Below are 15,645 nucleotides of genomic sequence, written 5' to 3'. Positions count from 1 at the left end.
TCTTGTCAGTTTGTCTGCTTTTCTCGTTTCACTTTGCAGGTTTCATGTTCAGGTCTGCTTTTGGATCCTCACCACAAACGGCATACAATCTTCCTGTGACACCGACATGTCAGCTGTCAGGGCTGCAGCTACTTTGGCTACTTTGACCATGAGCCACTCCTAATAGCTTTTAATTATCAGATTAGTTCTTAGTTGCACTGCATCCCTTAAGTAATAGGAAAAGAAATTCAACAAAGATCTAAAACAGGACCTGACAGAATCATCTGCCTCTTGTTTTCTTCTGTTTACCGACGCCTCATCAAAATAGTCTAAATGGAGGAGTGTCTGTCACGAAGCCATTCTTAAGAAAGGGAAACGGTTAGAAAAGGCTGAGGAGTGCCAGATTACACAAGAACCAGACTGTAAGCATAAAAAGCACACACAACAACAAAAACATTATAATCCAGAAACACTTCCTACATTGAAATAAACATCATCACGTCAGCACAGACTGCTACATGTCTCGCCATTACCTGCGAAAACCAGGGCCTTTCAAAGGTGGTAGTATTGAAAGTCGTGTTTGGCTTTGTGACTTTCTGTGTAGTTCCTGGGATACTTAGAACTTTGATTGCTGTTTTGACAATAATTTATTTTCATGCACATGCTGTTTTTCTTTTTGCACAGTAATAACTATTTTTGTATTTACTGCAGTTTTTAAAAATTTGTGTATCTCAAAAATGAAATTATGAAGATACCACAACTTTTTTGCATTTACATTTTTGAGGCATACACCTCTGAAATTTCTGCAAAAAAACTTGTAAAAAAATGTTTTCAATTTCTTTGTAGATTATTGTACTTTTTAGCAGTTTGTGTAGTTACTATGTACTGTACTTAATGGGGATATAGCAACTTGAAATGCTTCTAAAAAAAATGGCACTACAGCAGAGGTGGTGTTAAAGAGGAGGTTCAGAGGAAGCAGGAACTTGTTACCATCATAGGTAAATCCGGTCAGAATGAGAATCGCTTACAGGTTTCTCATTTTATTCGAATAATCAGTATTGAGAACACACATGGTAAATGGCCTGTATTTGTATAGCGCTTTACTAGTCCCTAAGGACCCCAAAGCGCTTTACACATTCAGTCATCCACCCATTCACACACTGGTGATGGCAAGCTGCATTGTAGCCACAGCCACCCTGGGGCGCACTGACAGAGGTGAGGCTGCCGGACACTGGCGCCACCGGACTCTCTGACCACCACCAGTAGGCAACGGGTGAAGTATCTTGCCCAAGGACACAACAACCGAGACTGTCCGAGCCAGGGCTCGAACCGGCAACCTTCCGATTAGAAGGCGAACTCCCAACTCTTGAGCCACGATCGCCCCACATGGACTAACTCTGAAAAGAAACAAAGTATGATTTAAGTCACTCATTAACTTAAAATAATAAGCGAACTCAGGAGACCCCCCCCCAAAAAAAACTCACCTCAGCTGCCGCCCCATGTGGGAGTGAAGAAAGAGTGAGCTGTAGGTGAGTGCAGTCATTATACAACGTGTGATATTGAAATTGTGATCTTATTTTATCATTATGTTAATATATCACAAGGTTTAGTTAGCTTTGCACAAAAATAGACCCTACTTTATATTTTCTTACTCTTACTCTTTTCCTGGAGTATTTTTTAAAAGTAGTATTTGTACTTCTTAAGTACAGAATGTCTGTACTTTTGCCAACTCTGCAATACAGCATGCAAAAATGTAAAGATAAGCTCTCGTGGACTTGTTCTATGTTGGGCTTAAAGTGTGGAGGCTCTGTCATTCAGCCAATGGTGTTGAGGATCTTGATTTTGCTATATCATGAAATACCATCTGGAAAGTGTCTAATTGGCAGCAGCTTCATTTTCCAGGATGGCAGTGATCCCATACCTCTACCTAAACATTACTGAAGCAGTTTGGGATCATCTTGACAAAAAACAGCCAGCAGCAGGAAGTGCTTTGAATATCCTTGAAGAAGCCTGGAGAACTATTCCTGAGCAATATTCAGAAGTCGTTGTAAACTTATTGTTGTTGTATTTCCATTTTGCACATGTTAAAATAAATCCCTAGATCTAGTTTCTATTTTATATACAAAACAAAGGGCTAGCTCAGGAATATTGCACAGTATTTACTCTATATATAGTTGGATTTAGCATAAGCTGTGAAGGCAGTCCAAAAAGTCCTCAAGTCTGCATGATCTCTAATGGTAAACAGGAGACAAATAAAAGTCAGATAAAACTGTTGGAGACAATAACTCAACCATCTGCTTTCAAGTTTTCACTAGTTATTTTTGTGTGGCTACTTTGTGATTCAGAAGTGATTGCATGTCAGCATGCAAAGTGATTAGTTTCACAGTTGGATGCACCCTCAGTCATCATGGTTTAAAAAAACAAACAAAAATGGCAACCGTTAAATTGCTCAACTTTGTTTTTTTCAAAAGGAGTTCATAAACACTTGAACAGTCTGAGGAGAAGTTTCCTTTAAAAGCAGCAAAGACATCGCCAATCATTTCTGCTTTCTGCAGCACTTACAATTTATATTTGATACAGCACTGCTAATTTTTTATGGTTACTTTTGATTCAGAAGTGATAGCATACCAGCACGCTATGCATACAGAGTGATCTCACAGTTGAACGCACTCCTGCTTATCATGCTTTAAAAAAACAAAGATGACAACGGTAAAATTCCAGAACTCCATTTTTCAAAACAGCAGTTTATGAACCAGTGTACAGTCTGAGGAGGAGAAGTTTGCCTCGAAAGAACTTTAATGCAGAAAGCAACAACATCATCAATCACTGCTGCTTTGTGCAGCAAACCCCTTTCTGCCAGAGAGACATCTGTATGTATTAACCCTCATGTTGTGTTCATCTCATGTAAAGAATTTTGTGTTCCTGATCAAAAATGAGTTTTCTTATGTCCCTGAGACCTGCAATCATCTCCAGAACCACAAACTTCACTTGATTCAGTAGAAGCCTACATGTTCCAGGCATAACTTGTCCTGGGATCACATTGTTGCCCATATGTTTATGCCATATTCACAGTGCTTTCTAGGCATGTACTATTTGAAAGGGCAGCGTTCCCTACAAGCCACCAGATGCACATCCACTGTGACGTTTGGACGTGGGATATACATGAGTGGCTGGCAATTTGTTCTGTTGACGACGTCCTGTTCCTTTATCATGGTTGTCAAAGCGAATCACCTGCAACAACATGTAAAATTTCTGGAGTGAGACAGTGACCTGGAAAATTTCCGACCAGACTCTGCAGACTCTGCAAACTACCAGCAGAATCATTGATTATTGTCTTTGTGGACAAAGTTGTGGAATCTTAGTCTGATCAACTACATTTGTTTTAGGAGGTGAAGCTTTGAAATCGAAACTTGTGTAATTTGTGGTTTCAAATTGTGTCCAGAACAAAACATGAGGGTAAAAAGCGGGTTCCCTGGAAAGACAGGTATATACACGCACACTGCAGAATAAATTTTATAGTTATCTGTGTGGGTGTGGAAAGAAGAGGACTGGGTCTTTCTTCTTTGGTAAAAGTCAGTCCTCACTAAGCTGCACGTATTGAACGAACATCATGCTCTGCTTCTTTCTATTGGTACGTATTACATTTTCTTTTTTGATACAATCCGGTATCTGGTTGAATCTTGTGTGACCTAATGGAACTAAAGATACTTTTGATAATGTTTTCTGACATTTCTTAAAATTGATTTAAAGTTTTTCATGAGTTTTAAAAATCAGTCTGAAGTGTTTTTGTGTATTTCTCCAGAATTTCTTGTGTGTGCATCTTATCAGATCTAGTTTACCAGCCACAAAGGAAGCTCATTTTTCCACTCACATAAATTACTTATATTTTAAACTCGATTCCTGTTTTGTCTTCCAGGTTTATTGTTTGTCATGTGCAACAACTTCAGAGCTGCTGAGCCGTCACAGAAGAGCGTGGATTATTGACTCCTTTGAGATTGAGGAGGGCCATCGAGGCCCCTTCCCATATAAGTTGGGCGAGGTGAGAAATTCAACCAGAGAAAGCTTCCAATTTTACCTTTAGTGCTACCTATGTTTTGGTGTGAGCCACTTTTCTTTGTATTGGCTGTTCAGATGCTTACATTTTCTTGAATATAATCAGAATCAGCATACTTTATTAATCCCTGAGGAAATTTTGCGGGTTGATTATAGATAAGGTGATTATAAATAATATCAAAAATGTTGACTGAAATATTACAGAGTAGAAAAGAAGGATATAACTATCGCAGTGTTTACAGTGTATGGAGGAGTTGTACAGGGAGATGGCCGCAGGTGTGTGGTCGTTCAGTGGTGCTTTTTGGTAATCTCAGTCCTCACTGAACCTGCTCCTGTGACTAGCCAACATGTCATGGAGTGGGTGGGAGGTATTATCCAACATTGTCTTAATTTGGACAACACTACAGGACTAAATGGCACTTGTGTTGTTGTATTAAAAGCTCCAGAAAAAAATATATTTGAGAAACTCAGCAGCAATGTCACTTTCTAGAAACCATGACCAATTATTCCAGTTTCCAGTTATGACCAACTAAAAAAAATTCCTTTTTGTAAATAGTTTCATCTTTTATACATTCTTCATTTTCTTTATTTTCTTTTTGTGGCATAAATAGAACAGTGAATTTAGTTTATGGGCGTACGCTAATTTGAATGCAATTACCACAAAATACTGTTACTATGAAAAAACAGTAAACTGATAAGCTGTCTTGACAGTCACATTCCTGTGACACCTGCACATCATTTTATTTAATCATGTTTTTCATTGTCAAAATTTACCAGCGACGCATTCAAATCATAACTCCAAAATTTGACCTTACAAAAATTTGCTGTTGTGTTGTAGGTGAATATTGACAAGAAATATCCAATATACTTTGAACTGCAAGGACAAGGGGTGGATGAGGAGCCGACGGAAGTCATCTCCATTGACAAAGAGTTTGGTGTGTTGTACGTCCACAAGGCCGTGGACTATGAGGAGTGGCAAACACTTGAGGTTAGAATCAACAAATGCTAAAGACCAACATGTAGTGATGCCGCAGAATTTCAAACTATTTATGTGTTCTGTGGGGGAAAAGATGATTTTTAGATTTTGCTACGTTTCTGTCAGGTAATCATGAGGGGGTTTACCTGATTTGATACTTTTGATGTGCAAAAAAGCTGAAAACATCTTTGAAACATTTTAAACTTTTTCTCACAGAACTGAAAAATATCTGTTTTATCATTTCTCACACTACATCCCCAATGTCCATGTATTTAATCATGTTTGTCTTTATATTGTAAGTAACTCTTTTTGATATCTTTTGATGTCTAGCTAAGACTTAAGGCCAGAAAAATGGACGAATCAATTGAAACCAGGTTAGGAATTCTGATTTCTGTAAAGGACATCAATGACAATCCACCACGCTTTGAGAGGGATCTGTATGAGATTAACCTTCCTCAGGAATCCACACAACGTAAAATAAAAAAAAAACCCTACATAAATGCTTCTTCCTTTGAATTGAATTACATGCTGATTATTGAATACACCGAGTCATATTTAGTTTGAGTTATTATTTCCCGACAGGCTCCAATCTTTTGAAAGTGCACGCTACTGACATAGACAAGAGCGAAACACTAAACTCAACCTTCCACTATGAAATCAAATCTGTGTCTCCAAATGTTAGAGACACTCAATTCTTCATTGATGAGTCTGGATACATCTCATTCAAAGGATGTTTAAATTATCAGGTAAGAGACTCTTTTGTTGATATGTCAGGAGTACAAAACACTTTAAAGATGAGTAAGAAGAACGGAGGTATTTCCTGTTTGGCTAGATCTGTAACTGATAAGACAAAGTAAAACTTACTGCAGTATTTAAATGCGCATGCTTACTTTGACCACTGTCTGATGTTTGTAAAGATTGTAACAGTGCATGAACAGATGCATGTGGGTTTTAAGGCATAATAAAAAGCATTCCTGTAATACATTGAAATATCACTCAACTTTTTCCACAATGGTCCAACTCCTTTGGGAGGAAATGAAGAGGATACACTAGTATGAATACTTTAATACTATAATCCTGTACTACATAAAATTGCCAGTAAGCTACATTTGGTGACAAGTGGTCCAACTCCTTTGGGAAGAAATATAGAGAATAGTATTAATTCTTTATTCTTCTTTTAGTCTGTTAATGTAAAACTCTTCCTTTGCTTGTGTTAAGGTGGCTGAAAAGTTTACAATAGTGGTGGAGGCCAAAGACCACGGTGAAGTAGTCAAACTGTCCAGTTCAACCATTGTTGTCGTTCATGTAGGGAATGGCAACAACCACCTTCCAGTCATCAGCGGTCAAACGGTAGGCAGTCAGTTGGTGTTGCAAACTCCAAACAGCACCAGTTTCAGCAGTTTCACACCTGTAACCTGATACTGATGTGTAGTGTATACAGAACTATTAAGTGAAACTTTAATTTTTGATGAACCACTTTAACAGGATAAGCTCAAAAAAATCAAAGGTTAAAAAAGGGATAAATTAACAATAAATCATATTTATGTTGCATCACAATCTGTTTAAGGCCTAATAAATTGATGTAGTTACCTTGTTACATCTGCCATGGAGGTTATGTTTTTGGTACTGCTCACATTCTTACATTCTGATAGTTTGAAAAGTTTTGAATGAATTCTTATAAATCTTTGTAGGGTGTGGGGTCATGTTAACAACATGTAGAACGGACCTTATAAAGATTTAAAATATTACACTGTGTTAAACCTCTGACCTCTTCTTCAAGGTCAGTTGAGTGATCTAAAGGTCACAATGACAATCCTGCTACACAAAGGTATTTAGAACTGTTTCTTACTGCCATTCTTTGTACTGACGGCATATAGGGAACATTATTTTGTAATTTTCACGTAACTTTGGATCTCTGACCTTTTTTCAAGGGCAAATGAGGTCAGACCTTTATAAAAGGTCTTTTATCTTTCAAACAAAATTATTTAGATTAAAAATTTCCTGTGTTTTAGGAAATGATATTGGTATATCTGTATCCTGAATATCACATCTTAGTTTGTATCTAAATATCATGTCACAATTGACCTCTGACCTCACTGTCATGTTCACTGGAATAAACTGGAGTTAGTTCATGTTTATTTACAGTGAAATAACCACAAAGTGCTATATACAAATGTGTGATTGGGAAATGGGGGTCCAGGGGAAAGTGAAGGTCTGCACAGTGAAAAGTGCATTGAGAGGTGAAAACAACAGGAGCAAAAGTCAGAGCTTCACTAACTAGAGAGTGCAACGATCCAGTGAAGACTGCCAGGTGAGCACATGAGTCACAGGTAAGCTCATTTCAGGCAGGTGCATGTAGCCTAAGGTGGGAAGCCACAATGAGTACCACACTGTAATATGAAAAAAACAAAAAAACAAACAGAAAGCAAGAGGAGGGAGAGCGAAAGAGAAAGAAAACAAACCTCAGCAAAGAGTTGGGGAGAACAGAAGGGACAATAACATTCACATGTGGTTTTCATTCACGTTAACCCTGAACTGTGTTCTATCTTTAAACAAAGTATTGTCCAGAGAAAGCGAATGAGCTGCCTAGTTAGTCAGAAATATACTGTAGTGTAATATTATATAATAAGCTCGAGTTATTCATCTCCAATAATTTACAAATCAGTCCCTATTATCCATTAGAATCAGAGAAACTTTATTAATCCCAGAGGGAAACTGAGTTGTCATAGCAGCAAATATACAATAAGAAACAAGCACTCATATAAAATGAGTGTAGAAAAAGAGTTATGACTGATACATATTAAGATAAATACAGGGATATAGGTATAAATATACATATAAATATAAAAGGACAAGTATGTGTACAAATACGTCATGGTGTACAAATGTGACAGGGGTGCATTGAGGTGTGATGAATTCTGTTCCACATGTGTGAATCTGACCTAAGTGGATGAATTACACAAGCTGATAGCAGTGGGAAGGAACGAGCTGCTGTAACGTTCCCTCAGACAGCGAGGTTGAAGGAACCTGTTGTTGAAACTGCTCTTTAGATTGTCCAGTGTGTTATGGAGGGGGTGGGAGTCATTGTCCGTGATTGCCAGCAGACTTACCAGCATTCTGTCACTGATCTCCTCCAGGGTGGTGAGCTTCATTCCAACAACAGACTCTACCTTCCTGAGTTTTTTCTTTGCTTTGGTACCTGCACCCCAGCGCGCCACAGCAAAGAAAATGGTGCTTGCAACAGCAGACTGATTAAACATATAGAGCAGCCTGCTGCATACATTGAAGAATCTGTTGGCAGACCACTCCAGCTTGTGATCCAGTTAAACTCCCAGATACTTGCAGGATGTGACTGCTTCAACATTAGTCCTACCAATGCAGACAGGGGAGGGTTGGGATCTGTTTCTACCTACTCCTACATAATTTTGGTGTAATCAAAGTAAACATCTGTCTTGCTAACCTTATCTGACTGTCTTCGCTTATGTGACAATTAGACGTTATTATTATTATAGTTAGAGGCGCTCGAGTGCTGCCTAAGCAGTCGTTTGTCACATATTACCTGTAGTGTTTAAGGCGCTCAGGTATTGAGGCAACCAGCCAGTACGCTGCCTATCTATTGATCTCACCAGATGGTGTCAAAAGTCTGACATTATTAGCAGTATTTATTTCATTTAAATGTTGATAACAAGTGACTCCATATGTATAAGGCGAGAGTTCAGGTTCATTGTTTTTCTTCATTGTTGCTAACTAAACGTGAGATTCTTAAGACATTAACTTTTTAGTATTCTTGCGATCACTCTGCAGATAAAAGCAGCCATGGCTCATTTTGCTGCAGTACAAATTTCTATTAGTACATTTAATAAGAACAAAGAAAACAAAATGAATATATATAAGACATAATACTATTCTCTTAAAAATAAAAAATGCTCTGAGAGCTTCTTCTTATTAACCCTACTTCATGTAACCACCAAGTAATTATTTTATAAAATGATTATTTGTTACCAGGACTATAACCATTGTTAATAGACCACACTGACTCTATGACTGCATAAATAATAACATCAGCAAAGATAAAGAAGGGCAAATGTATATATTTCAAAATTGTGAACTATCACTGGAAAGTTCTTCTACAGGTTTATACACCCTGTATTCAAACCACAGGGCACTGGTAAAGTGAAGGAGCTTGAGACTGGGGTCTCTCCTCTGAGGCTGCACGTGACAGACAAAGACACCCCCCACACCTCGGGATGGAGAGCCAGATACACCATACATGGTGATGAGGGAGAGAACTTCAAGATACTAACAGACTTAGAGACTAATGATGGGATCCTGACAGTAGTTGAAGTAAGTGGTGTTTGACTACATGCCATACATTACAGTGACACCCAGTTTCTCTGTAATTACTTTCTCAACGTCTCTGTAATTAATATATATTTGTCAAACCTGCTTTTTGGGCTAACAAAGATTATACTCTTATATAATGATGCTGACAATATTTTTTGAATTTCATAAATGATAATTTACTGATTTTTTTTAACAACTGTTAATTTCAGCCTTTAGACTTTGAGAATGGGGCGCAGAGGGAGCTGCTGATCTCAGTGGAAAACGAGGCACCGTATTACCCCTGTAAAGTAAAAGAGAGGACGTCCTCAGGCCTCTGGAAAGTTGACACCATTAAAGGCCATGATCCCTCTGGTGCAGCTGAACCCCAGTCTGTAAAAGTCACCATTGATGTGGAGGATGCCAACGACCCTCCTAAATTCAGCATGACGGTGAAAGAGGTCGCGGTGATGGAGAACGTACCGGCTGGAACCTGGGTGGATAAAGTGACGGCTGTGGATCCTGACTCCAGTCGTGCAAAAGACTTTCTGTAAGGGATGGTTTTACAGTTTCTCAATTAATTTGGTGCAATTCTCACATGAGAAACGTCATTATCTAAACTCTCAAAAAATCAGGAATGGGACCACCATCTCCTTCCCAAGTGTTGGGGGAAAAAGGCAGCTGATAACCTAAAGACACTTCAAATGGCAACAGCCTCATGGCAGAGGAAGTGAGCGTGCTGTGAGCTTGACCCAAATGACCTGAGAGCTCCAGGACGCAGGATTTTGAGATGTGACACACAGGAGGGCAGTCTTAAGGTTTATCTGAATTTTGCCCCTAGCGCTTTAAAAAAGTTGGCACATTGTCAAAAAAAAATGTCAGCTGGAAAACCATAAAGACGGAAAACGTGGTTAACCATTACCTGTGCAGTCTCAGAGGTGTAGGGAAGTTTCAGACGTTCTATGAAGTGGGCTGCTTTAGACTACCAATCATGGTTAGAATGCTGGTGTTGCCCTCAGAGGGGGATAAACCATTAACGATATCTACCACGATATGAGGCCAGGGGTGGCCAGTTAAGGGCAATGGGAGCAGGCGGGGAGGCAGGAGGCCGAGAGTGGGATTTACCGTGGGTTAAACCGAGCAGGATAAGAGGAATTTGCGAGCATCCTTATTTAAGGTGGGCCACCAAAAGGTCTGCCTCAACATAAAACTCTTGTAAAACCTGGGACCTACCAGCTGGTGGAACAAAGGTGCGATTGGGCGGATCCATGCCAGGATCAGGCTCGCTAAGATGGGCTCACTTTACCTGGTCCATTATTTCCCAAGTCAACATTCCCACTACTACGCAAGAGGGAGGCAGAATTGTCGCAGACATTGACGTGCTGTGCTCTGCTGGTCTCTAGCACAAACTAGTGTGAGAGGGAGTCGAGCTTTTTAAAGTCACTTTTCTGCTTTGACAAAAAGTTTATTTTCGATCTTGGGCTGCAGGACTTGCCTGACATGGTCCTTGTGTTGCTGCAAATACCTGGAAAAATAAGAGAAGTGAAAGTTACTGTTCTGCTTTAATAATTGCACCAAATTGACTGAGAAAAATTGTAATTAACATTAACTGAAAGTTGCTCTGAAGCTGTTCAGTTCTGTCTAAGTGCACTGAATCTGTCCACAGGTACAAGGTAGGAAATGATCCTGCTGGCTGGGTGACGGTGGATCCCCTCACAGGAAACATCACAATGATAAAGACGCCCGACAGAGAATCTCCACACATTGTTAACGGCACCTACACCATCTTAGTGTATGCAGTTGACAAAGGTAAACACACACTCTGACTTTTAAAACACAAACAAAACAAATCTAAAAAAACAGCTTTTTTTTTTTTTACTACATTTCTTGCATCTTGGACAGGTATACCACCAATGACAGGAACAGCTACACTACATATCCATGTGTCTGACAAGAATGACAATGTGCCACAGCTATTAGTGGACAGCCTGGATGTGTGTGTGTCTGATGCCCCCACAACCACCAACATCGAGGCCTTTGACCCAGATGAAGAACCTTATGGAGGGCCTTTCATTTTTGAACTGTTGGGAAATGTTGAAGGAAAATGGAGACTGAATCCTGACTATGGTAGAAACATCCTTCGTGTATTTAGTGACATATTACAGAAAAACAAGCACAAAAGCCAGAACTCCTAAAGTATCCTATCATTTCCTGATCTTTTCTTCAAGGTTACACAGCTGGTCTGGTGAAGGAGCCCGGTGTGCTCCCTGGTCAACACACAATTCATCTAAAGATCTCCGACATGCAGGGCGCATTTAAAGTTTACAACCTCAGTGTGACTGCATGTGGCTGCACTTTGACACCAAACTGTCGAATTCGCCAGAAATCTGAAATAAAACTTGGCCCTTATGCTTCATTCATGATCATTTCTTCACTTTTACTTCTTCTGTGTAAGAAACACACCGTTTACTTTAGTGTAGGAGAACTGTGATATGTGTGCTAACATCTCTAAGAACCCAGTATAAGTTTTATTTTACTCTTTGACAGTTCTGCTGCTGCTGGCACTCAGCATCTCGTCCAAAAGAAAGTTTATCACTATGGAGCCTGAAGATTGTTCAGGAGGAATCCTCCTCCAATCAAACACTGAGGCACCAGGAGACAACTGCGAGGTCACTGTTTAGAAACATTTGCATCCATGCCAAAGACCCATTTTAAGGCAAATATCATTAAACCATTTCTTTTTCTTTAGATTTTTGTCACTATTATCGAAAAACCAGTTTGTATGGAGCAATATAGTCAATCTAATTTCCATATTCCACTGAATGGGCGGAGAAATGGAAGACATTCAGCAAGGGTGACTTTTGGCAGTTTTCACAGCTTAAACTCACAACCTAGGGTAGGTCATTCTTCCATGGAACATGTACTTTTGTGAAGCATCCCTTGAGAGTGTGATAAACAGAATCCTCTATAGTTCAACTCCTGGTGTTGTCATCCTTTTCAACATGAAATGAAGCAGAGCTTCATCCACTCACCACATCAGAATGTAAGAAGAGAAAGCCTGTCCCACCATTCCAGCTACACTGGGAACCAGGTTGTAAACACGCACTGAATATTGAGGATGTCTTACAAATGGATCTTAAAATAATAACTATATCTTTGTGTTCTTCAAATTTCAGTCAAACTGGACCTCTGGCTGTGACAGCAGCAATCAGGTAGAACAGCAGACATTTGTGTTTGTAATTTTTACTTTGAAGTCAGAGATGAAGAAATGTGTGAACTTTTTGTGTGCAGTTTGAAGACATGGGCAATATGAGCATCCTCCAATCACAAAACTTGAGCTGTGCTACGGAGTCTAATGACATGCAGCTTCATCAGGTTGGTAGTCTTAAGTATGTCACATCTCCTATGTTGCGTTTTTAAAGATGTATGAGCTTGTACTATTAAAAAAATCACTGTAGGCATATTTGCCTTTGACATGTTCCACCTTTTACAGAAGCTAACATTGTTCCAGGAGAAAAAAGGGGACTCACTGGATGATGAGCTTCACATCTATGCAGTGGAGGGGAACTCAGACACCACCTCAGAGCTGGAAGCAATCAGTATTTCTGAAGAGGGTTCATTTCAGGACGCACTGGAAGATCTGGGTCCAAAGTTTCACCAACTGGCTTCTACATGCATGACAGCCAAGCACACCACTTTATGATCATTTCTTCAAGGTTACACAGCTGGTCTGATGAAGGAGCCCAGAGTGCTCCCTGGTCAGCATGCAATTCATCTAAAGATCTCTGACATACATGCAGCATTTGATGTTTGCAACCACAGTGTGACTGCGTGTGGCTGCACTGTGACACCAAACTGTTGAATTCGCCAAAACTCTGAAATAAACATTGGCCACTATGCTTTTTAATGCATGACAGTTTCTTCACTCTTACTACTTATATGGAAGGAAAATGGCATTTGCTTCCCCATAGGAGGATTGTGATAAACACTACCACTCAAAAGTTTGGACACACCTTCTCACTTAATGGTTTTTCTTTATTTAATGACTATTTGCTTTGTAGATTCTCACTGAAGGCATCAAAACTATGAATGAACACATACACAATTGTGTAGAAAACAAAAAAGTTTGAAATAACTCAAAACATATTTTAAAGATTTTAGATTCTTTGAAATAACCACCCTCATCCCAAACCATCTGATTGAGTTTAGGTCAGGTGACTGTGGAGGCCAGGCCATTTGGCACAGCACTCCATCACTCTCCTTCTTGGTCAAATAGTCTTTACACAACCTGGAGGTGTGTTTGGGGTCATTATCCGATTGAAACAAAATGATGATCCAACTAAACTAAACCGGATGCCATGTCGCTGCAGGAGCCCACGGTGGGAACCATGCATGTGGATTCTGAAATGCACCATTCTACACAAGGAGAGAAATACTTTTGTCCATCCATCCATCCATCCATCCATCTTCCACTTATCTGATCCAGGTCACTGGGGCAGCAGTGTTGGTTTCTTTACTCTACGTCTTTCTTCATATATCAGATAACCTGAAATCTAATATCCACTGACAATGATGGCACCCACGAGGCAGAACACCAGAGAGTTGTTTTTATTTCTTCTTCTTCTGTATTTTTTTCCTTTGTAACTTTAAGACCAGAGCTGAATAAACTTGATTTTTTTGTGTGCAGTTTGAGGATTTGGGCATTATGAACTAGTTCGACAGAGTCATTTCACATAAGATAACAGGTAAGATAACCTTTATTAGTCCCACACGCGGGGAATTTGTTAATTTGTCCTCATGCTGCCTCATAAGGTTGGTAGTCTTTTTAGTATGTCTGCTACACTGCATTACTATCATTTCCTCCCAGAGTAGTTAATTAGATCATTGTACACAAAATTTACTATTAGATTATTGTATTACAGGTATAGTCTTTGCGTATTATAGGAAAACTTGTGTAACTTATGTGATTCTTGCAAGAAATCTGCTGTCATTCACACAAACAAGTCTTAAAACCCAGATGCACTATTTTAATGAATGCACTGTTAGAACCTGCATGCATGAGACAGTGCTCAAAGCAAGCGTGTGCATTTGCTTTCTGCAGTAAGTTGAAATTTGTTTTGCATATTTTTCCACACTTAAATGTGTCAGTCCTGTGTGGGAAAAGTAACTGCCCCCTAAATATAACTGGTTGAGTCACTGTTGGCAGAAACTGCAACTCCAATCAAGCATTTGTGATAACTTTCAATGAGTCTTGTACATTACTGTGAAGGAATTTGGCCCCTTCCTTCAGCCACACTACATGCTTTTTGAACATGAACAATGCTTTTTAAGGTCATGCTAAAGCCTCTAAATCTGCTTTCAGTCTGGACTTTGACCAGACCACACCATAACCTTGATTTTGTTTCGTTCTTTGTGCCATTAGGATGTGAACTTGCTGTTGTGTTTTGAATCATTGTCCTGCTGCATAACTGAAGTTATGTGCACGTGACCTTCAGGGCATAAACTGATGGCCGTACATTCTCCTTCAGGAGTTTCAGGTAGAGAGCAGAACTCATGTATGATGTAAACAGAATTGGTTCTAGCACGGAGCCTTTGTGTGTGAAGAGGACTCTCCATTTACATGAACAAATTGGAGTATATTAGATAGATATGATTCAAACCATTGCAGCGTAGTACATTTAATTCCTACGACATGCTCTAATGTCTAATGTCTATAGTCAATAGTATCAAACAGCAGAACAAGAACAGAGATGAATCCATTGTCAGAGGTGATAATAAGATCATTTATAACCATCTCTAATGCTGTTTCTGTACTATGATGAGCTCTGATGTTAACTCAGTAGGATCTACCAGCAAAAAAGAGTGAATACCAATGGTTTTGACCTGTACCTTATGATACGTCTGTGAGATATCTTGGTGAATGCTCAATCATCCAGGTAGGAAAATCCCCAAAAGATGATTCTGTACATCTGGATGTTTCCAGTAGGAGAAATATTTTGTCACTGAGTGGTGAATTGTCACTTTATTCAGTACAGCACCGTTGATTTTATGTGACCTCTTCATGATTAAGAGGTTAATAGTGTGCAATGTGATTAGTTTCAAAGTTGGATCCAACCTCAGCATGTCAGAGGGCTGTGGCGGCAGACCTTGTGTTAATACTGTGGACCAAAAGGAAGATGCTCGAGGCAGGAAATGAACAAAAAAACGAGCCGTTTATTGAGGCTGAGAAAAACATGCAAAACAAAGGGCAAACGGGAACACTAAGAACATGGAACATGAAAACCTGGACTTGGGAAAGAAAACCTGAAACGTGAACT

At 39.4% G+C, this 15,645-nt stretch overlaps 1 protein-coding gene across 2 annotated transcripts; it reads left to right on the top strand.

The window, feature by feature from the left end:
- Window positions 1-3,454: 3,454 nt before the first annotated feature.
- On the top strand, window positions 3,455-13,224 carry LOC120715852 (cadherin-like protein 26). Of its 2 annotated transcripts, none has more exons than XM_040003083.1 (17): window positions 3,455-3,610; window positions 3,896-4,018; window positions 4,871-5,020; window positions 5,339-5,480; window positions 5,591-5,754; window positions 6,227-6,358; window positions 9,170-9,352; window positions 9,562-9,878; window positions 10,995-11,137; window positions 11,231-11,455; window positions 11,557-11,778; window positions 11,876-11,997; window positions 12,078-12,224; window positions 12,342-12,419; window positions 12,505-12,540; window positions 12,620-12,703; window positions 12,822-13,224. In XM_040003083.1, exons 1-17 carry the CDS (start codon window positions 3,590-3,592, stop codon window positions 13,029-13,031), a joined length of 2,499 nt encoding a protein of 832 aa, XP_039859017.1. In that variant the 5' UTR covers window positions 3,455-3,589; the 3' UTR covers window positions 13,032-13,224. The 2 variants fall into 2 exon arrangements, with proteins under 2 accessions (XP_039859017.1, XP_039859019.1); XM_040003085.1 differs by having other exon boundaries at window positions 3,461-3,610; window positions 12,345-12,419.
- Window positions 13,225-15,645: the final 2,421 nt, after the last annotated feature.

The sequence above is a fragment of the Simochromis diagramma genome, unplaced genomic scaffold, assembly GCF_900408965.1.
Source record: "Simochromis diagramma unplaced genomic scaffold, fSimDia1.1 OVJJ01000646.1, whole genome shotgun sequence".
Classification (NCBI taxonomy): Eukaryota; Metazoa; Chordata; class Actinopteri; order Cichliformes; family Cichlidae; genus Simochromis; species Simochromis diagramma.
The sequence above is the reverse complement of the archived record's forward strand: the minus strand, read 5'-3'. Positions and strand labels throughout refer to the sequence as shown.